This window comes from Athene noctua, chromosome 2 (genome assembly GCF_965140245.1).
Source record: "Athene noctua chromosome 2, bAthNoc1.hap1.1, whole genome shotgun sequence".
Lineage (NCBI taxonomy): Eukaryota > Metazoa > Chordata > Aves > Strigiformes > Strigidae > Athene > Athene noctua.
This window is the reverse complement of record NC_134038.1, coordinates 57,446,165-57,471,140: the sequence shown is the minus strand read 5'-3', so window position 1 is coordinate 57,471,140 and position 24,976 is coordinate 57,446,165. Positions and strand designations below refer to the sequence as shown.

The 24,976-nt window shown below is 39.1% G+C and overlaps 1 protein-coding gene across 9 annotated transcripts in view; it reads left to right on the top strand.

Annotated features, from left to right (window-relative positions):
* The window catches only part of PIEZO2 (piezo type mechanosensitive ion channel component 2), a 314,600-nt gene that overhangs the window by 225,196 nt on the left and 64,428 nt on the right, over positions 1-24,976 (top strand). For 7 of the 9 annotated variants that reach the window (XM_074899237.1, XM_074899233.1, XM_074899236.1 and 4 more), the window contains 14 exons: positions 488-611; positions 2,226-2,479; positions 3,155-3,303; positions 4,047-4,220; positions 7,483-7,524; positions 11,517-11,549; positions 11,894-12,129; positions 16,063-16,223; positions 17,138-17,314; positions 17,493-17,618; positions 19,644-19,844; positions 21,612-21,816; positions 21,960-22,061; positions 22,523-22,688. In XM_074899237.1, coding sequence (XP_074755338.1) covers positions 488-611; positions 2,226-2,479; positions 3,155-3,303; positions 4,047-4,220; positions 7,483-7,524; positions 11,517-11,549; positions 11,894-12,129; positions 16,063-16,223; positions 17,138-17,314; positions 17,493-17,618; positions 19,644-19,844; positions 21,612-21,816; positions 21,960-22,061; positions 22,523-22,688 — 2,150 coding nt within the window. The remainder of the gene's footprint in view (positions 1-487; positions 612-2,225; positions 2,480-3,154; positions 3,304-4,046; positions 4,221-7,482; positions 7,525-11,516; positions 11,550-11,893; positions 12,130-16,062; positions 16,224-17,137; positions 17,315-17,492; positions 17,619-19,643; positions 19,845-21,611; positions 21,817-21,959; positions 22,062-22,522; positions 22,689-24,976) is intronic. The other 2 variants (XM_074899235.1, XM_074899239.1) reach the window with 2 other exon arrangements.

Genomic DNA, 24,976 nt, shown 5'->3' with positions numbered 1-24,976 from the left:
GTCTCTGGGACCTGTGATTCCTGAAGGCAGGTCTTGCTAGCCAAACCCAAATAATGACAGTACACTCACTGCATGAGCTTCTTCCCTGAAAAAAATAAAAAATAAAAATTAACAAAAAATAACAAATGGAAATTGTACCAGTCAGTACATAATGAGAAGACCTTAAGCTTATAAAACTGTAGTTAAAAACTGAATAGAATATGGTATAAAAGAACCATATAGGTAAATACCTTTAAGAAAAGATACAGAGTGATAAGTTATTACTCAATGGAAAAGTACAAATGAAATAAAGTTGCTTTTATTGCAGGATGTTTCCTAAATGACTTAACTTCCACGAAGATGCACTTTGACACCGATGCCATCATTTCCATTTTCTGATGGACAGAGAAAACAAAGGCATGCAAAATTTAAGAAAACATGCATTTGTATTAGTAGCACATAGAATATACAATTAGTCTGTTGTTTTTGTTTTGATTTTTGTTTGCAGATTCTTTTCACAATTACTTTCTGGCTACTGCTTAGGCAACACCTCACTGAACAGAAAGCACTTCAGCTAAAAGAAGCTACTTTGTCTGAGGTCAAAGTTGGAAGTGAAGAAAATGAAGAAAAAGGTAAAGCCAGATCCAATTTAGTCCCTCAGTCATGATAGGAGTTCCAGTTACTGCATTTCTGTGATGCTGAAAGCACTTAACAAGATACCTGTCATTAGCTAAGAAAGATATTACAAAATCTGTGTGCAACTGTCTCTTGGGATATAAAAATAAAACACCTTTGAACTTTAGAAATTCAAACAAAATGAGAATTCTCTTTACTGGAAGGTAATTAAAATGACTCATTTGAGAAATGTCAAAGAACTTTCAAGTAATAAGTTTATTCCTGTGTCCCAGATCCAAACCAGCAGATTAATTGCCCTAGGAGTTTAACCACAGGAGAAGAGTTTACATAGGAAAAGTCAGTTGCTAAATTCCTTGGAAGTTGTGTTTGTACATAAACACTTGTATAAAACCCGAAGTTAAACTACTAATTTCAGTGGGAAAACATTTTCAGTGCAGGGTCTCATGCTATCAGAAGCATACCTGAGAGCAAAGTTTACTGCTACATTTTCAGCTCACCTAACAGCTCAGTGGCCTGAACCTCTTTTGCTTCTGGGTATGTTCCACCAAACCTTCCTTGCCCTTTCCTGGATGCTGATTTGAACAAGTTCAACTGCCTGAAATGGTAGAAAGCCAGCCCTGGAAGCAGTGATGTAGTTTCCTGTTTGATTTCTTACAGTATTTGTCTCAGTAAAAGATCTGATCAGTGTCAGAGCTGGACACTTCAAGGACATGCAAGTCAAAAGCAAGGAAAGAGTCTGAGGAAAGGGATGGTGAATGGAACAAAAGGAGTGGCCAAGCCTATTGATCTCAATATTGTTCTCCATGGGACAAAAAGCATTATAGCTACTTACTATGAGTTTGACAAGCCCTGTTACATCTAGATACTTGCTCATGTGCTTGCTGTTTGGGGGGATGCTTACCCTGCCCTCTACAAGCCTCACAAGGTTAATAGCTGGGGAATTCTGACTTCTTCATAGGGCAAAAGGAGCCTGTCTTTTCTGCAATGGCTCAGGTACAGCAGAAGAAGCTGGATAAATGGTAGTTTCTTTGAAAAACAGCAGTGTCAGTGTGGCATTTATATTTTTAAGCTTGTTTGATTTTATGGTAATGTTTTCTCTTGCTTGTGGTTTTTGGAGGTAACCACAATATTCTCTAAAGGACAAAACTAAGATGAGAGGTACAAACTCAAGATGAGAGTTTAAAGTTTAAACTCAAAATGAGAGGTTTCTGGTGGAGCTGGTGGTTTCTTTGTTTTCCAGTTTAAAAGGTTTTTGTGCCTGGGAGTATAGGTACTGCCATGGAAAGTGTTTTGATTGTTATCTATTACACAACCCTTAGGCTCTAATTTTCCACTACAGCTGCCTGCATTTCAGACAAAAAGTGAAGATGGGTGTCTGGTAAGGATATATAGCTATGCACTGTATGGCTCAAGGAGCAGGTTGAAGCTCATAGGAAGATAAAACTCTTTCTCCTGCTCTGGAGGCCTGTATGATTCAGAAATACAGTCTCTTGTGAATATTGTGTTTTAAGTTTCTGTGTTTTGTGCAGAAATTTTACTTTCCACCTGTTTCAATTTTTACTAAAAGTCCCCAGAACACACAGAAGCCAAATGTGACTCTGTATTTGCAGAAGAGGAGTTGCAAGAGGGAGAAGTGGCAGAAGAGCAGGAGGAGGAGAAGGAGGAGGAAGAGGAAGAGGAAGAAGATGATGAGGATGAACAGGATATTATGAAAGTCCTGGGGAAGCTGGTGATGGCTATGTTCATCAAGTACTGGATTTACGTCTGTGGGGGCATGTTCTTCTTTGTCAGCTTTGAGGGTAGAATTGTCATGTACAAAATCATCTATATGGTACTGTTCCTCTTCTGTGTGGCACTCTATCAGGTAAGTGAGAACCGTGTTAACTGAATTTTGTCCTTGAATACAATGGTTCTTACCTTCAATTTGGTAATAAAGTAGCTCCAAACAGAATTCATAAACAGTGTGTTTGTTCTTTGGTTAGATACAACATAATAAGATCATTTGAAGGAGTTAAGACTAATTCTCCTTTGACTTTTGATTATAGTGACAGGCAAAGTGTACATAAATTAGATGCATACAATACACACCTCTGCTCTGGGATACCACCCCACATCACTGCGAGCTTTGGAACATCTGTGGGAAAATTCTGGCCCTGTACACGTCCTACATAGCCACCAGTTTTTATGACAGCTGGTTCATACAGCTTCCACATACCAATGAGCATGGAGTCCCTCTTCTGGACTTTCATCACGTAATGGTGATGAAACGGAGTGACTGAAGCTGTCCCTGGCCTTTATGTCTGTGACCATGTCCCAACAGACATTTCTACATGTTTACAGTCTGTACTTGAGTGCATGTTCATCAGGAGTAAAAATTGTATCTCAAATAACTGTGGCTGCTGTTGGGTAAGCATTGTTTACTTCAGGCAAGCTAGGAAACATAGTATTCTTCATTTTTGTTTTCCGGTACAGTGTTGTCAGTTTTTTTGTCATTGTCTGCCTTCAGCTTGTTTCAGCATCTTTAATGTGTGATTTTCAGGTGCACTATGAATGGTGGAGAAGGATCTTAAAGTACTTTTGGATGTCAGTGGTTGTTTACACAATGTTGGTACTTATCTTCATCTATACCTACCAGTTTGAGTCATTCCCTGGGTTGTGGAAGAACATGACAGGCCTGGATGAAAACAAGTAGGTGGTTTTGTTTAATTCAGTTTTTTTCTTTAGACTTTTGAGTTCAGTGTGGTGGAATGATCTGAGAGTAGTCTTCCTTCTTACAGTGGAAAAACATCATGAGACCACCCCCAGGCATAGCTGACTTTAAGCGCTCAGCTCTGGAGCCATAGATTTATTGGTGTAACAGTAGAGATGAGCAAGGACATGAGAGGGGCTCAAAGAGTCGTCTTTTCACTCATCTGCTGTCAAGGCCTTGGCATCACTACTATTCCCAATACAGTGCCAGTACTTCTCTCTACCTCTTTGACCATAGCAACAAGATCCAGGAAGAGATTAAGGGTAGATTTGCAGGATGCCTGGAGCTGATGAAGGTGGACTACCCTCCTGCTAATGAGGAGGGCCAAGTCTCTTCCTCCTCATGATGTGTTCAACATTTCTCAACAGAAGCTTGAGGAAGTATATGCAATATCAGTGGATCTCCAATGCAGGACTTTCAGTCAGAGATAACTCATCTAGTTCAAGAGCTCTATGGCAGGGTTGGTTTATTTGAGTCTGTACATTTATAGTATCTCTCTATGTTACTGAGTCCAAATGCAAGATATTTGCTTTGTAAAACTTGCTGCTTTAGAAGAATTTTAAAAAAACAAAACCATGTAACAGCCTTTTATTTCCTATTGCAAATAGTTTGTAATAATGTCTCATGGCAAGAAAAAGATTTGCTGTGAAAAGGTGGCTTAGTGGCTTGCTTTTTTTTTCAGGCTAGAGGACCTTGGCTTAAAACGGTTTTCTGTGGCTGAGCTATTCACACGCATCTTTATCCCCACCTCCTTCCTACTGGCATGTATCTTACACCTTCACTATTTCCATGACCGGTTTCTCCAGCTCACTGATTTAAAAGCTGTAACCAGCAAACAGGACAACACTATTTACAGGTAAAGAAACAAAGTAAATGGAGCTATTGATTATCTGTATGAAAATGCTGTTTCTGACTGTCTTGTAATGTTCACTTTTTTTAGTTGTTGTTTGCCTTTGCTATGACTGGTTTAAAAAGAAGGTGCTCAGTATCCAGCACCTCACTAAACAAACGACCACCACAGTATCTGTCTTGCCCCACTTTTCCCTATACACTGAAGTTTTTCATTTTGGGGTACATTTTCAAAAGTACTAGCAGTATTTATGTATTATCTCATCAGCTTTGACCTTTAATGGCAGTTAGATACTTAATTGTTATGTGTGCCTTTTTGTAAGTCCTGTCAATAACAGGAAATATGACTTTTAATTTGGGTCACTTCTGTTTTGCAAAAGGGCCAAATGAAAATTGGGAGATCTTTGGCAAATGCATTTGCATTGGACAATTAGGCCTTTTTGTAAAGCTGATTTTCAGAAATGGAAAAATCCTAAAACTGTGGTCACTCTTTTAAAGTACTGACCCTTGGCTATGCTAGCACTTTGAGACATTCAGCAATCTCATCCAGAAGTCCATTAGCATTTGTCATGATTCTGGGACCTCACTTTTCCTCTGTTTAACTGTTCCGTATCTCCTGCATAAAAGCATAACTGACCTAGGATCCTGCTCCTGGATTCTGAGAGAGATAAATGGTTTCATAATACGTTGTGACATATTATGCAATGACATTAATTCTTTGAAGAAGCCAATTCATTTAGACACTTTTTAGTGTTTACCTCTCCAGCGATAAGTGTAACTCAGCTGCACTTCTATGAATGGGGACTAGCTGCATAACATCGCATACACCACAGTGTGTTGTGGAATAATGACAGTTTATCTTAACAGAGAATTCTGCTCTAGGACTTGCTAGATTAACAAAAGGTTTTCAGATATTCCTCATGCATTCAATTTAATAAGAAGCTACTTTACGGTGTATGGTAAAAGTATGTTTGTTTTCCCTATAGCCAGTGCATGAGAATAAGCTCTACTTTTATAGAATACTTCCAGTTTCTGTATTTAAATAATGGCTAAAATCAAACTTGACAAAATTTCCTAACAATGTTGTGGGGTTTTTTAAACTTACCCTTTTTAATGGATGTTTGCATAATACCCTATCCTTTTGCTTTTCTTCAATTGCTAAATGTGATGGTTGATTCAAGGGCCCTTTGAAATGGCCTGAGAGCAAACTTTCTTTGCCCATAGCAGACTTTGTGTGTAGCAGCAGATACACATTAACATCTCTCAATTGGGCAGCAATTGGCCCGGAAACCAGAGCCCAGATAGGTGTATGAACTGAAATGGAGGTTGCTCCTGGTCTGAGGCATTTGGGGGAATGCATTACAGTTTGCACTAACTGTGCAGGCTCTTTTGTAGCTGATACATTTTGCACTTGTGATGAGTAACAGCTTCCGCCTCCCTACTGATGCAATCTGATAGGCACAAAGTGGAAAAAACCCTCCAAGGCACTCCCAGGATTTAGGTGGGTTCATGGTACAGTACATTCTGCCTGTGAAACCAGTACTTACAAATCTTTCTCTTACACATGAAAGATACCAAAATATGATACGGCTCTTCAAATGTTAGCATGAAGAGAATCGCTGTGACTAAAGTCACATCATTCCTGAAGGATGGAACCACTGATACTAAAGACACAAAATGTTTTCGGTGTCTTGCTGAGAGCAAAAATTTTTGCCAAGTGTAAGTAGCCTTGAGATAAGGTGCTGAAAGCAGACATTCATTATCACACCAGGCTTTTTACTAAAGTGCCGAGGGAGGAGAATCATGTGATATCATTAGCTTTTTTGTCTTGCTACTATAATGCTATCTTTTTAAGTCTACATATGTACTAGATTGTATTGAGCTGTCAGATAAGTAGCTAGATATTTTTGTCTTAAATGTGGTGTATGTGCTACATTTGTCATTTTGCAGTGTTTGAAAATAACAGTTATCATGTATATCATTTGTTCCTCCTCAGAAACTTTCACAAGTATGGCCAATACTCAAACCAGAACACTTCTTCTGGTTTGTACTACCATTAAAACTGCCTGGTGTATGAAGATCCATCTGTCTTCTTCCCTCAGTGTGATAAATCAGTTCTGAGCATTAGCCAACTTCATAGTTCAGAGCTTCATGATGAGAGCTCAGCTGACATTTGGACTGATGATGCATAAAGCTGGATAAGAACTAGCACAACCAGCTCCAGCTTAACAGTAACACTAGCAATAGAAATAAGTTGCAGGGACAATTAAAACACAGATTCAAGACTCACATGTATATGTGCAATTTTCTTACAAAGCCACTAAAACTTAATTTTCCATTTTGCTTTGAAAACACTAGCATGCATTCAACAGCTAGTTTACCTTTAAACTTTTTTGCTGTTTCTTTTGCAATAAACAAAAACTTTAAATAAAGAATCTGATCCTTAATTTTGAGTCAGCAGGCAGAAATTAGTCCTTTTAACAGCAAACTTGTTAAAATAATCACAGCAGGTGAGAGCTAGTCATGAAACTAATAGACACAGCAGCTTCAGTTCCTCCATCTGCCCCTGAACTGCCATGTATGGTTATGGTATTATGTTTGTGTCTAACTGAAGAGTCCTGTTAAAAATGCTGAGACTGTTCATGCATTAAGATGCTGCCTGACATGAGCAAAGTTAGCAGAGTGAGTTCAAGAGTAAGGCTCTGCCAGCTGCAAATAGACGGGATGGAAACTGGCACAGTGGAGATGGCAGTGAGGCACTTCTCACCGTTTTAAAAGGTGGCAGAACTGACCAAGAAAAAAAAAATCCTCTGATTGGGACTCTCCAAGCCCATCTCCTTGCTGTACCATGAATTACAGTATGGCAGATATAAAGGCTGTGGGATAGATAATTTGTATATGATGCTCCATCATAATTACCTTTAAATAAATAAAAAAAGAAGCAAAATATCTATTTTATAGATAAAGGCTTCCTTGAGATAAAGCAGTAGAGGCTGTTCACACATTCTGTAGACTATGAGAACCACCTGTAGTTCTAACTTAAGTTGCATGTGTTCTAAATGTCTAAGTATTGCATTTATAAGCTTCCTAGACTTTTCACTGCATGGTGTGTGTTAAATTGTCAGATTGTACTTTGTTATGACAATGTGTCTCTCTTGGTAGACAGGGAAGTGCATTCATTCCTATTTAACAGTTTCCTTTTCTCTCTCTCTAATTCATTTCCCATTTTCATCTCATGCATTCTTGTGCTTTCACCTCCCACCTCATAGCCATGCCAAAGTCAATGGCCGTGTTTATCTAATAATTAATAGGTGGGTACTTCAGTTCTTCCTTTCCTTTAAAACAGATGTACCTTAAATTTTTTGTTACTTATTAATTGCTTTAAAACAAAGTATGTTCTTGCTGCACAGTACTGTGAAGTAAGCAGGGAGATAATGTTGTTCAGGGGTCTCCTAAAGCTGGTGAAGTGGTTAATACATCTCTCCTGCATATGTATACGTTGTGAGTTCATCTCCCAGCTGGGAATTCTTCTCGTAAACTTTGCCCATGCCTCAATACAGGAATAATTGGTGCTATTTGTAATTGGCTGCAGACAATAGACTTGGTTGAGGAAGCTCATTTATCTACCCTTTGTGCATGGAAGGATGCATGCCTGCATGCGCACATGAACACACAGGCACACAGAAACACATCCCTGTCTTCCTCACAAGCACCTAAGAAGGGGAGTTTGAGAGCCAGGTCGGTTAAATATGCGGTGTGTATTATGAGTTTGTACAGACTGAGATTTTCCAGTTCAAAGACAGAAATGGAACAGGCAGTATATTGAAACCACTGCATGCTAAGGTTGATAATTCATGGGTTGAGTTGGGTGATACAGAATCCAAATTACAAAAGCCCATAGTGCTATCATCATCATCCCTTTATAAACGGTATCTTGAAAACAGTTTCATAAAATTGTTTTCTTTCAAAATATATCCTGAAGTAAATGTGGGCTTTTGTTTAATCAGCTCCGAAAATAGAAGGACTTCTGAGTTTGTTGTCGCTACTGAATCTAAACAGAAAAGCCCAGAAAATCCCTTGTTTAGATATTTGTGACTACCTGCTTTAACAAGAAGTTAATTTATGTGTCATGTTCATGCTCCTTCTTCAAATGTCATTACATAGTTTAGGCCAGGGTTCTTAAAAGTTCACCAGAGCTGGAAACCTGGTCTGTAGGCAGCCCATGTGTCAGGGAGCAGCAAGGGCAGGAAAGCTGGGAGCCAAGGAGCATGGCCAGGAGGCAAAGCTGGGCTCTTACCCACAGGGAGTCAGGAACAGGAACCAGCAACTGAGGGTGAGGATCAGATCCAAAGATGGTAATGAGGGTCAGCCATAACCTGGTGAGTGAGCTCCCAGCAAATTCATAGAGATGAGCCAGGTGAGTGGCAAAAGCAGAGAGTTAGTCTGGCTTAGGGTCAGGGAGGCATGAGAGCAGGTGCGGACACAGCTGTGACACAGCCACAATGTAGGAGCAAGAGCCTCAGCATGAAAGCAGCTTCCAAAGAAAGGAGAGGGACCCACTATGCTGAGGCTTCCTGGGCTGTCCACATACCCCAATGTGTATCAGCCAGCTGGCCTTGGATGCAGGCAGCAAACCCCCCTACAAGGTCAGGGAAAGCGCTCAAGGTCCTCTGAAATTGCTTTGATGCCTAAAACTAGGTCTACTAGTATTCTTCCCATTATTGATACCCTACTTAATAAATTTGAGCATAAGCAATGCTCTCAGCTAAAAGCATAAGAAATTCTCTCAGTTAAAAGCATTAGTGGCTGTATCTTCAAGGCTTGTCTGCATTATTATTTAGTTATTTCTCTTCCTAGGTATCAGACACAATACCGTTGTGTTATTTTGGATAACTTCCCACCAGTATGTGGTTTCCAATCTGAAGTTACATCTGACTAGCTGTGAAGCCTGTACGAGTAGCTTGTCTTAGATATTCTAGACTAGTGCAGTTTTTATACCCTAATACCTCAGCATTGTCTGTTACATGATAGCATGTGATCTTACAGTGGAAAAAAGAATGAAAAAAAAAAAGAGGAAAAACAGCCCTAGCAATAAATGGGGAAGTATGGGAAGAAATGTTTAAAGTAGACTAACTTTCTGAATAGTGGGCAGGGATTTTTATCTAGCCTTGGATCTCCTGAGCATGTGGTCCTGTGCTCAAGCCTACTGATGTTGATAGAACTAAATGCTGGCATACTGAAAACTAAGCTCATACTGAGGCTTTATCAGGTATATTTATTGCATGTACCCATCTTTATAACCCTATCACCTTCTGGATCTCCTGGATATGTGTGGGAGTTATATGAATAAAAGAAAGATGAGTCCTCTCATACAAAATCCTATGGGGTTACTATGTTTCTGTCCAGTTTACACTGAGGTAAGTCATTAAGTCCTTGATTTGCACCAGTGTGAATGGAGACTTTTCCATTATAAAAGTCAGTTGGGAATATACCTCATTAAAATCGATGCAATTGCATGTTTGCAAAACCTGTCTGATTATACGGACACTTGCATATTATATATTCTTATAAGCACTTTTAAATGGGCTCTGATGATTTATAATAACTGGTGATCTCCATAACATTTGAACTGAACTAAAAATTCATTCTCTCTTCCTTATACATGACCCTTCTGTTGGTACTTTATTAGAGTTTTAGGAATGTAAAGTTAGATTATGTCATTTTAGGGAATATTATTGTTTGGTCATTTTACAGAGATTTCAATATCCTTTTAGTATATATGCTAGCTTAAATATGATAATAAAGTATATAGTACAAAAAGCTCTATTTTCAGTAGCCGTTCAGTAGGATATATTGTTGAGTATAAGAGATTTTCAGATTATGGGACACTCAGGTTCATCGTCCAATACATGATAAGGGATTTTAGTAATCATTATCATGAATGGATTTATTCAGTGAGATTTTTTGGTGCTTGACTGTCTTGTTAAAATACTACTTTTAAACCACCTTTTCTGCTTTTTGGTAATTGGTACGGTATTTCTATTTCAGGACTGTTTAGTCAAATTTCTGTAGTTTTTCCCTCATATGAGCCACCAAAGTTTCCATCTTGAAGAAACTGGTACTCCCAAATATTTGAAAAATAATGCTGATTGTTTGACTTTCTTTCTCAATAACTGCTCTTATATTTTAATGATCAGATGGGTAAATCTAAATTTTTGGTTTCTTGAACTGTAAAACTCCTAGATAAAATGGGCAGAATTTCCTGTCTAAATGGTGATATGCCAGAATTTCACATCATGAAAAATAAATCCCTGAAATGGTACTGTAGCATATTAAAGTTACTTGCATTTGTCCAGGAACAGTCTAGCAGGTGCTTGAAAGTATGCTGAGTGTAGTAATTTCAACAGCATAACTAAACATTTAGTGACCTGATCATATAGATATGCACTTGCCAAAGGGAGATTTTATTGCAAGAAGTCGTATTCAAATGGACTATTTATGGCAGTAAGTGCTGTGCTCAGCAAAGCACATAGGATGAGGAAATTAGGAAGAGTGGGTTTTCTGCAAATATGGGAGGTGAGTCCCAACAGCACAGCTGGGGGAGAAAAACAAAAATATCTGAAGCCATAAGAGACTGTCCCTTTTTCTCAGTAAAGAAAATATATATACTGAATAAATCTCAGAAAAAGTGGCACCTTGGCAATAGAGAAATACCATTTCTGTGTTAAATCAGTTGTATCCCAGTTTTGGTAGTCTGAAAGTTAATAATAGATTTATTAGGACACAGACATATATCTAAGAAAAATTCTTTGTGGGATGTAGAAAAGAGAGAGAGAATGAATGTCACTATTAAAGACAGACATTATAAAATATACTGAAGCCACAGCCATGAAATTTATTTCATTTGTTCCCAAACCTATGGCTGGAAGAAAATTTGCAAAGTCTTTGGCTTCCCAGCTGCATCTTTCAATTGGAAGAAGGTGGAAATGTGTTTACAGTAATCGATCAAATACTTGTGATTGTTCAGCTGCATTACTGACAGCACCGTGCAGCATTGACCATATTTAGCACTGGTGTAAATAGATTGCCCCCTTTCCATCTGTGCTGCAGTTCCTTGTTTCTTTCTAGAAGCGCCCTGTGAATGTCATGATGGCATGCTCTTGGCATCAGAAGGCTTCTGCAGATGGAGTAGGAGAATGCTTTATGACTTGTGATGTAGCATGACATATTTGTCGATGACCTTCTTCTGTAACCCCTCTGTTCTCATCTCCCTTTTTCTTTCTGTTCCAATTACTTTGAGCAGCCTCAAGAAAAAAATACCAAACCACCAAAATGAGTAAGTCCCCTATGAAGTCATGAAATGTTTCCTCTTAAACAATGTCATTTCATGCTTCTACATCTTAAACTCTGACCATTTTCTCCATTGGGGAAAATGTCAAGTTTAAGTGTCAATACCACTCATTACTAACTAACCATTAGTATCTGAGTGAGAAGTAGTTACTAATACATTCCAACTCAATTTGCAGTGTGTGTTTGGAGAAAGTACCAGAATCATTAACTTTTCCACTTCTAAGGCATTTTCCATGAACTTTTTTTTTTTCTGATTATACATCTTGAAAAAGAAAAAGACTACAATGTCATTGCTGCTCAGTTTGCTAACATGCTACTATTTGCCAACAGACTGGTGCACCAAGATGGAAGCCTGCCTGACATAACTATGATGAATTTAACAGCCAGCAGAGGAAAGGAAGACGATAAAATGCTGGAAGAGGCTGGTGAGAAAAGAATGGAAGAGCCAGAGGGGGAGGGAGGGAAAGGGAGGGTTGAAAAAGGAAAAGAAGAAGAAAAGGAAGATGATGACAAGGAAGATGATGATGATGATGAAGACAATGAATCAGAGGAAGAAGAAACTACAGGTAAGCTGTACAGATTGCAAATTTCACTTTCCTCAGCCCTAGGCAGAAGTGGCAACAGACAGTTTATTCTTGGTCATCCCTGCTCATTTCAATCATCAGGTTTTCCTTCTAGTTTTACATACAGTCTTTGCCAAAAGAGCCTGAACTGAGCAGATGGCTACTTGTCAATTATTCAACAGGCTACAGTCTTTTCTAGGAAAAATTATACTGTTTCTGCAGGATGCTGAGAGGATGAAAACAAAAGAAAACCCACTTCTTTCTTCTAGGTAATCTGGGTTGGATTAATAGGAGGTTATCCTAAATCCTAAGAACTCCTTTAGAGTAAAATCTCTTTATAATAAAGAAAATACACATACATATTTAATCTCTGATATTGCATGCTTTCAAGGCACTCCAGTGCAGAAGTCCCAATGGCTTTGCTTCATTATTCATGTGCACATTAGTGTCATATTTTTCACTTCTGAATATGGAATGTGTAATTGATCCCAGATGAACATAAAAATGCCTAAGTGCAGGCATGGGTGAGGCTGATGTCATCCTTGATATAGCTAGGATAAACTCCTAACATGTATTATTTCTGTAACTCAGTTTGGAATGTGGGCCATGAGTGAAAACCAGGGAAGAGCATTTAACACCCAAGGAAGCTGTAGTGTCTGCAAATGACCTTACCAAAGGTTTAATTGCTCATAACAATATTCACAGGACTGTGACACATAAATAGAAACTGGGTCTTTGTCAAGGCAAAATGGCAGCATGTCTTGCTTACCTGCTCCAGGAGACCTGAGCTAAAACTATTTGTCTTGCTGGCTGGGACATCTTCCCTCACAGAGGTGTTCCTTACAGAATCATAAAATGGGTTGGAAGGGACCTTAAAGATCATCTAGTTCCAACTCCCCTGCCATGGGCAGGGACACCTTCCACTAGATGAGGCTGCTTAAAGACCCATCCAACCTGGCCTTTGATACTTCCAGGGATGGGTTCATCCACAACTTCTCTGGGCAACTTGTTGCAGTGTCTCACCACCCTCACATTGGTGGTGAAAATTTCTTCCTTATATCTAATCTAAATCTACCCTCTTCTAGTATAAAGCTGTTACCCTTCATCTTATAGCTACACTTGCTGATAAAAAGTCCCTCCCCATCTTTCCTATAGGCCCCCTCTAAAAAGTCCCTCCCCATCTTTCCTATAGGCCCCCTCTAAGTACTGGAAGACCACTATAAGGTCTCCCTGGAGCCTTCTCCAAGCTGAACAACCCCAACTCTCTCAACTTGTCCTCATAATGAAGACTCTCCAGCCCCCTGATCATCTTCATGGCCTTTTCTGAACGTGCTCGAGCAGGTTGATGTCCTTATACTGAGGGCCCCAGAGCTGTATGCAGTACTCCAGATGGGGTCTCACAAGAGCAGAGTAGAGGGGGAGAATCACCTCTCTTGACCTGGTAGCCACGCTTCTCCTGGTGCACCCCAGGATACAGTTGGCTTTCTGGGCTGTGAGTGCACATTGTTGGTCCATAGTCAGTTTTCCATCTACCAAGTCCTTCTCCGCAGAGCTGCTCTCAATCCACTCATCACTCAGCCTGTATTTGTGCTTGGGATTGCCCTGGCCCATGTGCAGGACCTTGCACTTGGCCTTGTTGAATTTCATGAGGTTTGCACAGGCCCACCTCTCAAGCCTGTCAGGGTCCCTCTGGATGCCATCCCTTCCCTCCAGCGTGTTGACCAAACCACACAGCTTAGTATTGTTGGTAAACTTGCTGAGGGTGCACTCAATCCCACTGTCCATGTCACCAACAAAGATGTTAAACAGTGCTGGTCCCAACGTTGACCCCTGAGGAATGCCACTTGTCACTGCTCTACACTTGAACATCAAGCCATTGGCTGCAACTCTTTGAGTACAACCATCCAGCCAGTTCCTTATTCACTGAGTGGTCCATCCATCAAATCCATCTCTCTCCAATTTAGAGACAACGATGTTGTTTGGGACAGTGTCAAAAGCTTTGCACAAGTCCAGGTCCAAGTTCTTGGGCGATGGAAACCTTTCTTGGCCAGCTCTCATGCGGTCTATGAGGACTGATGAGTTTGTTGCACTCTGAACATCCCTACATGCTGGAAAGGCTTTGGGACAGAGACCAGCTGTTGGAGGTTACCCTGTGCAGTGACGAATCCCAGCAGGGAAGTGAGGAGCTTCAGCCCTCTCCATGGGCCCCCTTGTGCACTGCAGCAGTGAAACTTGACAATAGCACGAGGTGCGGCTTGCCACATGTGATCCATCTTTAAGCTGTAGAAGCATTTATTTCTACCAAAGAAGTAATTTTTATTTAGCCATATGGCTGGACTTTTAACATTATTTTAACATGTTCATGTGTGCAGACTTTGTTACAGTCATGTACAATTTTTCAATGGATGTGGCCAGGCTGATGTTTTATCCCCTGCCCATGTAGTGTCTGTACATGCTAGACAGAGCTCGCTACAGTACCTTACCTGCCCTGTTCCACTTAACTGGCACTCTTTGGATATACCTTGCATGGCAGTAATGCTGCAAATTAAAATAAATGCAACGAGAGAATAAGTGAGAACATCTAATTCTATAAAGACATTCTGAAAATACACTTGTGTATTAGAGTTCTATAGCTTAATTAATTTCCAAATTTAATTATTTAGTCATGATATTTACATCACTCAGCATTTTTATTAGCTTTTTCTAAGTTCTGGTTGGAGAAAAAGGGTAGAAGAAAAAAATAATTGGAATTTGCTTGTAATGTATTCCAAAAGTCAGCTTTTTTACACAAGTGTGCATATGTTTTTTCACACAAATATGCACAGAATAACCACCTTGGTTTGCTTTATATATAAAATAACCAGATAAGATGAAATAGTTACAGGAGTTGGTAACTGCTTTGCATTTTTACAGCTTAGATGGTGATGTGTTTCCATCTCTGATATTAACTGTAAGAATGTTCTCACAGTATAAAAAATCCTTTCTAATCTCCAAAGTGCATCTGAAACCTTTAATTCAGTGTGAAGACTTTATACTAACATATACCAGCCTGCCAACCCACAAGCAAATACGGCCCTTAGAGAGCACTGTTCAACATATGTATTGTCATATACACTCATATGTAATAGAATATGCTACGTGCTTGCTCACTGGGGTATTATTTGGGAGGATGGCTTTTTTAGCAAAATACTGTCAGTGAAGGGACACATTCACCCAGCTTCAGGATCTTAATTGCTAAAGCTCCCTCTTTAACTGAAAAAAATATTCAACTGGCCTGACATTTGCCTTGCCTGTTGTAGATGATTGTTCTGGGATGGCACAAATCACGCTCTAGGTGAGTGTGCTGTTTGCAAGGGAAGTTAGATAACTCTGACATATGAAGACATCTATAGTATAGATGTCTAAACCCATGTGACAAGAATTCTGGTCCTAGTGTGCATGGATCTCTTCCAGGCTGGCTGAAAAGGTTTCTGACTAGCAGTAGTCTGTGCTTTCTGATAACAGATTGGGTCCATAGTTTCCAAACATCAAAGAAAATCCTATTCTCTCTGACCTGGATAAGGACCAGGGCTGGAGCATCTCAGATCTAGTCCCTGGATGGGATCCCTAAGCTTAGGTCCAAAGATAGTGGAGGAAAATGGAGCCCAAGAAGGGCTCTGCTAGAGAGGAATAAAAGCAGAATTGGAAAGGGAAGCCACTACCACCACTTCTGAAGTAAGGAATCCTTTAAGTGAATGTGGGTCAGAAGGGAGAGCACCACAGCTAAGTGAGCCTCAACCCCATTTGCCTTAGCTAAACACTGAGCCGTGAGCCTCATTCTTGTCTTACTCTAAGGCCTAGAAGTAGAAAGCTTATTGTTGCTCTAGTAGATAATTCATTTTTATAGAGACCTTCTGTTTTTCTTCTCCCAATGGTTCTGCTTGAACATCTCTGCAGACTTAAGGAACAAGTGGCATCTGGTGATCGACCGCCTTACAGTGCTGTTTTTGAAATTCCTGGAGTATTTTCATAAAATGCAAGTCTTTGTGTGGTGGCTGTTGGAGCTGCACATCATCAAAATCGTTTCCTCTTACATCATATGGGTCACAGTGAAAGAGGCAAGTAAACACCCACTGTCCAGATCTTACCCATGGTGGAGGCTTGTCAACATCTGCTGTGCAGTGGCATGCCCAAGTGTAGGGAGATGCCTTCCTCATGCCAGACCTCAATGGAATTGTGGGATCCAGCTGGGCTTGTCAGCTTCTGGGGACGTGCCTTGACATCTTCCACGGTGATGTTCTACCTGCCTAGATAGTCTCAGCCCTCCTTTTTTCTCCAGATATTAAGTTTTTATAGTCTAAATCTTTGGACTCAAGATGTAATCCCTCCCCTGCTCAAACTGGCTGTGGGCACCATCCAGGGATGGAGGATGTAGAAAAATTTTGGTAAGGAACATCTAGAAAATTACTTAAACTGTGTCTGGTGCTTAAGAAACAGGAATGTGGAACTATGCCTAAAGAAAAAGGGAGCGAGACCTTTAGCTATGCCTTTGGTGTGAGCTGTGCGAGTTCTCTGCCTAACATAATCATTCCTTGAACAGGGTAGTAGGACAGGATTCACTAACAAGCAAAATAATCCTTTTTCTCATGTTTTTTTGGGGAAAAAGGTCAAAAGGATGAAGGTGGGATCTGTATCATCTCGTCTTTGTTTTATGTGTACTAAAGCAGCAGAACCAGCATGTGGCCCTCCATATTTTGTGCCTGTTTGTAGGGTGCATATGTAGTTTTGTGGGTCTAATAGTGTTAATATTATGTAGGGGATAACATTCTTCCTAAAGCGACTATTAAGTTCTTCACTCACCACTTTGTGTCCATGTTATTGTGAATATTGTAATTTTTTTTTTCTGTATTTTTCTCAGTTTCTCTGTGTCTCTTTCTTCTAATTTTTTTTTTTATATTACTATGGAAAAGGTCAGACTTTCTCAGTTCACTTGTTACTCCATGTAATCTCCATCCTGTTTTTGTGTTTTCAGGTGTCTCTGTTTAACTTTGTGTTTTTAATTGCCTGGGCTCTTGCTTTGCCATATGCTCAGTTTCGCCCACTGGCATCAAGTATCTGCACTGTTTGGACATGTGTGATTATTGTCTGCAAAATGTTGTACCAGCTCACATCTATTGATCCCAGCACTTTTTCCAGTAACTGTACATTGGTGAGTACAAGTGCATATTAAAAAGATTTGACTGCTGCCTTCTTCAGTGAAGAAGAGCTAAAGGAAGCATATCAAGTACTGAAAACTACAGGTCAGCTGATGTATTACTGTTGATTATCATTCCCTCCCCAGTCAGACTTAAACTCATTTTTTATAAACTGTTGGATTTTCTTTTTAGCCAGGAGAGAATGAAACTAAGGTCAATTTAGAAGAACTCAAAACCTCAGTCCTCTACAGTGGGCCAGTTGATCCTGCAGAGTGGGTTGGACTGAGGAAGTCTTATCCCCTGCTTGTCTACTTAAGGGTAATTTCTTTAATTATCTGTATGGAGATATTTTCTTATTTGTGATGAAATTAGCAATGTTTTTAAAATAAATCGTCTGCCACACACACAAAAAACCCCAACATAATGCAAGCCATTGATAACAGGGAAGTACAGAGAGGAAGAGACATCAGAAAGCCATATCTGTTACACAGGATATTTCCAGAAGGGATTCGGTACCAATTAAAATAATCTGCATGTAGAAGTATGGCTTTCTGACTACCATCTGTTAAAAACACTCCAAGAAATGTGATATTTAAGAACTTATGTAATTAAGAGGTACATAATTTTCAGGTACCAAAAGACTGATGGGTCTGGCTGGAGTAGTTGCCTTGAATGACTATATATGCTATAAGCAGTTAATTTTTTTAAGTGCTTATTCCTTAGCCACAGCTTAGAAAATACGAGTTCAGGGAATAATTCATTCAGACACTAGTAAATGGATGTCTTTTGTTTTTCTTCTTGTTTTTCATTTATGCCTATAAGCAATATTTTATTATTCCTGTTTTGACTAAAAAACCTACTTACAATAAAAATGTGCCAATTCTCAGGGGAAACCTTGCCTGTCTGTTCTTGATTTAAAGAATCTCCAAAATTTTATATAGTTTAGGATTGTCAGAAATTTGTTGACTGAAAAACAGTGAGTTTTGATCCAACTAGTTTTATTCTTCATTTCTTCCCCAAGAGCTTACTTCTGTGTGCTTTGTTTGTGTAGGGAAGACTTGGAAGCTCTGGCGGTCAATATATCAGGCCCTGGTAGTGCCTCTGCCTCTCACTCCCTTAGCCATGCACCTCCCACAGTTAAGAATATATGTGGGGAAGAACAATTACTGACACAAGAGTTCTGCATGGAGAGTGAAGGTGACTAGTGGTGTCTGACTTGATGCTAGGAGCTTTACAGTTATAAATAGATAGTACATTGGGATTAGCAATTATTCTAGAAGGGTTTTCATTGAGTTAGCAAATAAAATGTCTCCTCTGCATAGAGGTATTCAGTTCAGTGCTAGACCTGAAGGTCCTAAGCTTCAAGTCTTGGTGTGTTACTGTTATGCCCCTTTAGTAACAGACGTTCAAAATGTCTGCAGTGTTGAAATAAGAAGTCTGTCTATAATGGCTTGTGTAAAACCCCCAACAAGATTTCTGCCTATGATGGATTGTGTAAAACCCCCAACAAGAGTAGGAAGCCCCGCAACAGCAAGCAAAAATAACTTCTTGTCAAAAAACCCCCAAAACCCAAACCAAAAAAATCCCCAAACAGTGGCACCTGTCTCAGAACATTCTTGCCCCAAATATTTCTCAGTGAACAGAGATCTAGAGATTGCCTCTTCAGCTTCAGTTATGGCTTCCTTGAGGGACTTTCTCTGAGATGGTCTTTTTAACCAACTTTTGGAGTTGGTTAATACCTCTCTTCTATTAAGCATAGGGCAGATCTCCCTCTTTAGAGAAAACACCTCACTTCAGAGCCACTCAAGACTGCATCTCTGTCAGTCTGGTTGTGCCATAGTGAGGACTGACAGATAGACTGTTCATTTAAAAGAGTATCCAGGATATATTTGCACTACCAGCACCCTTGCAGTTTTAGTGCAGTTAGTGCTTGTTAGCTGAACCCCTGCAGATGACTTTGTGTATGCTTGTATCCTCCATCTCCTGCAAAGGAGAGCTTCTTAAGAGAAGCTGTGAAACATGAGAGGGCACATGGATGGGTCAATGCATTTTCCCTCCCCATCCTTTGCACAGCTAGTGTTCATTATAATAGTTTTTTAATGAACGTCTTTAAATGTATCTTCTGAATGTCAATATGTTTCATCAAAATCCAAGAAGTGGTAGGAACCTTAGTTTGTTCCAATGATAGTAGCCAGGAATAGGTACTGGTACATGCTGGAGTGCGGAAGCACTCAGTGGTAACATCCATTTGAGTATTCATGGGTTTACGCTTATCAGAAAACTTTATAGCTTCTTGTGGTTTTTGATTTTTACTTAATGTTCTTCTGATTGTGTCCCTCATAGAATAACTTACTGATGCTGGCTATTCTGGCTTTTGAAGTTACAATCTACCGTCATCAAGAGTACTACAGATGTCGAAATAACCTTACCGCACCTGTGACCAAAACTATTTTCCATGATATTACGAGAGCACATCTAGATGATGGACTGGTAAACTGTGTCAAATATTTCATAAACTATTTCTTCTACAAATTTGGTTTGGAGGTAAATCACTAGATATTAATTTTCCTTAGACTATCATTCCAAATCTTTTGATTGTGTTATTTTTGAATAGTAGGTTGTGTAGTAGTTTGACAGCTGGATGCTTCTTAGTTATCATTAATGTTAGACTTTTCCACAGCTGTGTTTTTCCTCTTGCTTTTCTTTCTTTGTCTTATTTATAACTGAACAAAATGGATAACAGATGGCATAAGGGACAGAATTGAGGCATAGCCTCTCATGCACACACACACACAGGGAACCAGGGACTGCAGGAGCAGAAGAAGGCAGGGGCTAGCAGGCCATTGTCTCTATTTAAACATTTCTAAGCTACTTCTGCCTCTGGCTGCACAAATACTTTTTTTTTTTTTTTTTTTTTTTTAATGATTGTTATTATAGCTGTTAGAAATCTGCAGGAGCAAGAGCTCCAGCAAAGGTTATTGCTGCTTTGTGCCACTTGTGTAAGACAGTTTCTTTTCCAAAGAACTTTTCAGTAGACAAGAAACACACAAATAATTAGGAGAGGCAGGTATAAAGGAGTGAGGAGATTTTTCTGAAGATCCATGGTGTATCATAAATGTCTGGTAAGAGTCTTATTTCGTAGAAGATCTTCTTGTCTGTTTGCCAGTAGCAGTGGCCCAGACTGCTGGGGTTTAGGCTCAGCTAATGTATTCCTTCTATCTGCTTCAAGCTATCCAGCAGCAAAACATCAGAACTGAACCCACCTTGAAGACAAGCTATTGCTAAACAAGTGCAAAAAAAAAAAAAAAGCAAAAGCTTCATGTCTGTTCCTTTACCTTGTCTGTTTATTCACAGACACATGAAATGTACTTTCAAAAATATTTGTAGAAATACTGATTTTTCACAAATTTCTATGGTTATGTGAAGAAGGCAACTCCTAGGCTAATGCAGCTCAAATTTAATCATAATAATACTCTTGACCTATCTGTTAAACACTACCACACATTGCTACTGACAGAGCAAATTCTTCACAGCCAGTCTGAGGATTAAGAATGAGTGAAAATTAAAATTAATCAGCAAGCTATTTCCTTTGGGATGTAAATTTAACCTCATCCTAATCTAAGGAGAGAGAAAATCAAAATAGTGAAGTGCATTGAATAAATGATTCTTTATGAATTATTCACTAAGTTTGAAAACATGCTTCATGGCACTGAGTGAAGGGACTACTTTAAGTGGAGCCAGAGAACAGAATTACCCTGGGATGCAGAGACTTTAGAATAATGGAGGACTAAAGCTGCCTTACAGGAACTGGCTGGATTTGTCTCTAGCCAGTAGATGTTGTATGGTCTAAATCCCTTTTCTTTTTGTCTGGTTCCCACATGAGGATACACTTTGGTTGTTGCTATTCTTAATAGTTCCTCTTCTTTTTAACATCTGTAAGTGCTATCAAAATATATGGCTGTGTAATATATGCTTTGCTTGGCAACAATTAAACATTTCAAATATAGGCTACTGTAACAATGGTCTTTCCATTCTGTATCTTTAGCTATCATATAATGGAAACCTGCTTTAGTGCTATATTCACATAGTTGAAACTCACAGAAGAGTATCAAAAATTCGGGGTGTTAGGGTGGGGGAGGTTGCTGTTGGAAAGATGCAAACTGTTTTAGCATGTTGGTTTGCACAGGGTTCCTGAAGTCAGCCCCAGCACATGTCCAGGTATTCTATCAGGATCCTGAATAGTTTATCATTGCTGCATTAATTAGCCATCAGGTTGCAAATGTTGCTTATATGTCTTTATTTCTTTTCCAGACCTGTTTTCTTCTATCAGTGAATGTAATTGGTCAAAGAATGGATTTTTATGCCATGATTCATGCCTTCTGGCTGATTGCTGTATTGTATCGACGTAGAAGAAAAGCTATTGCAGAGATTTGGCCAAAATACTGCTGTTTTCTGGCATGCATCATTACATTTCAGTACTTCCTCTGCATTGGTATCCCACCTGCTCCTTGTAAAGGTAAGGACATTTACCCTTTATGGACAATTACTGCTGCTTGGTTTTACAGAAAAGTGCTGGAAAATTGATAAGTATTCAGAAGAAAAGGATGAAGTAATTGTTATAAAGTACTGATTGCATTTTTGTGTGCTTCTGTCATACAGACTATCCGTGGAGAAGTGGTAATGCCAACTTCAACTCCAACATCATAAAGTGGTTATACTTTCCAGATTTCATTGTAAGACCAAACCCTGTCTTCCTTGTCTGTAAGTATTTTAGCACATAGTTGCGAAGTGTTTACACGTCCTTTGCTTAAAATATCTGTACCGTGTAATTTGAAGCCAGACTTTTATTTACTCTCCAGTAGCAAGCTGACATATTCTGCGGGAGACTGAATACTAAAGTGTGGCTTTGTATGTAGTACAAAAATTAAAGAATTAGTAATTTCTGCATCTGTTTCTTCCATATCCCATTTTTAATGAAGCATCATCAAAAAGTATGAATTATTTCCCCATTTCTATTTTATTTCTCAATAAAAATCATAGAAGATGACAGGTAAAAAAACCCAAATGCATTAAAATATTTCAAATCAGTGTTAAATACATTGAAACTAGCACAATCTTGGAGGCTGGAAGTGTGGGAAAACAGTCCAGTAACAACATTATAATATATCACCACCACTCCCTACACCTCACCCATTTTCCTTGCAACCACTGCTTTCTCCTAGATGATTTCATGTTGCTGCTGTGTGCATCCTTACAAAGGCAGACATTTGAGGATGAAAATAAAGCTGCAGTACGAATCATGGCTGGAGACAATGTGGAAATTTGCATGAATCTTGACGCAGCATCTTTTAGCCAGCATAATCCTGTTCCTGACTTCATTCACTGCCGGTAAAAACTGAATCTTAAACACTTGGAAAATACAGTGCTTCCTTTTTTGTAGTAACTCTGACAGCTTCCAATTTTACTAGAAATTTATATTCATCTGTGTTCCCATCTCATAACATACCTTTTACTGAGACAGCAGATACCTTCTGTGTAATGAGCTTCTGGTTTAGAAAAGGGAAGATGAAAACAAGTCTTCCTAACACTGCTGATTGTTTTAAGTTCTCCCCAGAGGGATGTTCATTGAAAAATTTGTCTGAAAGCATGTATTGCCTCCATAAATACCATAAAGTGGGGCAGCATTTATGGTGGACTTCAGCACTCTGGTGACTTCCCCCAAAACACAGGCATGTTAGCAATAATCCATCGTGGTCTGAATTTGCCAATGTACGTATTTAATCCCACAGAGTCATCAGTCATGTCCTGCTGAGTTACTGTCTATGTACAATCAAAATAATATTCTAGCATAAGAGACTGTGCTATTTCATCTAGGCATAAGAACCTTAAAAGTGTCTTGGAACAATAACTGGTGTGTCTTCCTGTTTCTCAACATTGCATGTAAGGTTGTTTAAGGAAGTGAATAATATAAAAAGGGGGTAGAGCCAGAGACGGTCTGTTCTGAATGGTCTTTAAACAATGCAGCCATTCCTATGTGATTATTTCAGCAAACAGATTAGCTCAGCTCTTCTGAGTTGTTCTGGACATACTCTTAATTGTCTCTGAAAGTTTGATACAGTATCAAAAGAATAAATGGGAAGAGTAAGATTTCTTAGCTAGGGTGTTTTGTCAGATTAGGTGTTTGTTTTGTGAATGCATGTGACCAACAGGTGTCTGAGTGCAAAATGAATTTAAAAATACTGAACTAATATCTAGCAAAATCTCCCTTTTGCTGATAAACATTTATTTCTTTTACCAGAGAAGTGCTATCACCAGAAGCTATTATCAAGATTTCTAAGCTGATCCTGCTGTTTCTGTTAGAAATGGTGGCCAAATATATCTTGAAATAGCTTTGAAGAGACCATTGAAACACATTCAATCGACTCATTTATCCAGAGACTCATAGTCTCTCCTAGGGTGAACAGTTCTCCCCCTTAAATATTTCCAGTCTACACAGTGGATCCAGTGTTCTAGATCCAGTAACATAAGCAGAAAGAGAGAAGTCATAATCTCTCTTCAAAATGCTCCATCAAGGGGGGATGCTTTCTAAAAGACATTTGCCAAACAGGGGTTGGTTAAAAGGAACGTGTAGGGGGAATTGCCTGAGTTTTTTTCTTGCCACTGCAGTGGTGTCCATCTTATCAAAAGCTAATACAGCAGTTGCATCAGGCACACTGATATGATGATTGGTCACTGGCAAAGACCATCACTGGTGACATGGTTGCTGGCAGAAAGAAAAAATCAAATTATCCCCACTTAGTCCAAAAAAAAAAAAAAAAAAAAGTCAGTTTTAAGGCTGTCTTTGAAGGGGAAAAGAGGCAAGAAAATCACTGCTTTTTAAAGCAGCCTCTTTTGGCATCTTTTTAAAGTTCCCTGGAATCTGATAGGTATTTCTGGTCATCTGTAGAAGATACTCCCAAATGGCCAAGCATGAAAAGTTTGAAGCACAGAGGATGTTCTTTGAAGGTTTTGGATGGGAATCAGAGTCAGGTTTATAATGGAAAGCGAAGTCCAAGCTGAAATGGCCTGTTGCCTCTCCACAATCCTTTGAGTTAAGTTCTATGTTTTGGTTCATATGCATAATATGCATCAGCTTGAAGTAATCGGTGGCATCACATCCATTCAAACATACTGTTTGGCACGTGCTGACAAAATAGACCTGTGTATTAATGATAATGTTTAATGATATGCAATCATTTAACTGGGAGTTTGCAACTTCTATTAAGCAATAACATTGCTGGTGGAGAGTACCAAAAAAACAGAAAATCAAAGAATCCCATTAGTACTGGTGAGCTGAACAAATAAACTATGATCACTTTATACTTGTTCCAGCCGAATATAGAAATCTGTGTGACTGTTTCATGTGATAGTTTTATGTTGTGTGAATAAGAAGTAGAATGAAAAGAACAAGGCAGAGAAAGACACAGAACAGGGGCGTTTTTGTTTGAAAAATCCATCAAAAGAATAGAAAACCCATTAATTTCAGGAACAGAGGAAATTCCTGTTTATGATATCCTCTCTTGTAGATGCTCGGGCAGGTAAGCTGTAAATTTTTTTTTGTCTGTAGTGCTAGCTTTCTGAATCTGTAATGGGAACATACTTGTAGAACAGTGTGGTGTATACACGTATAAACAGAC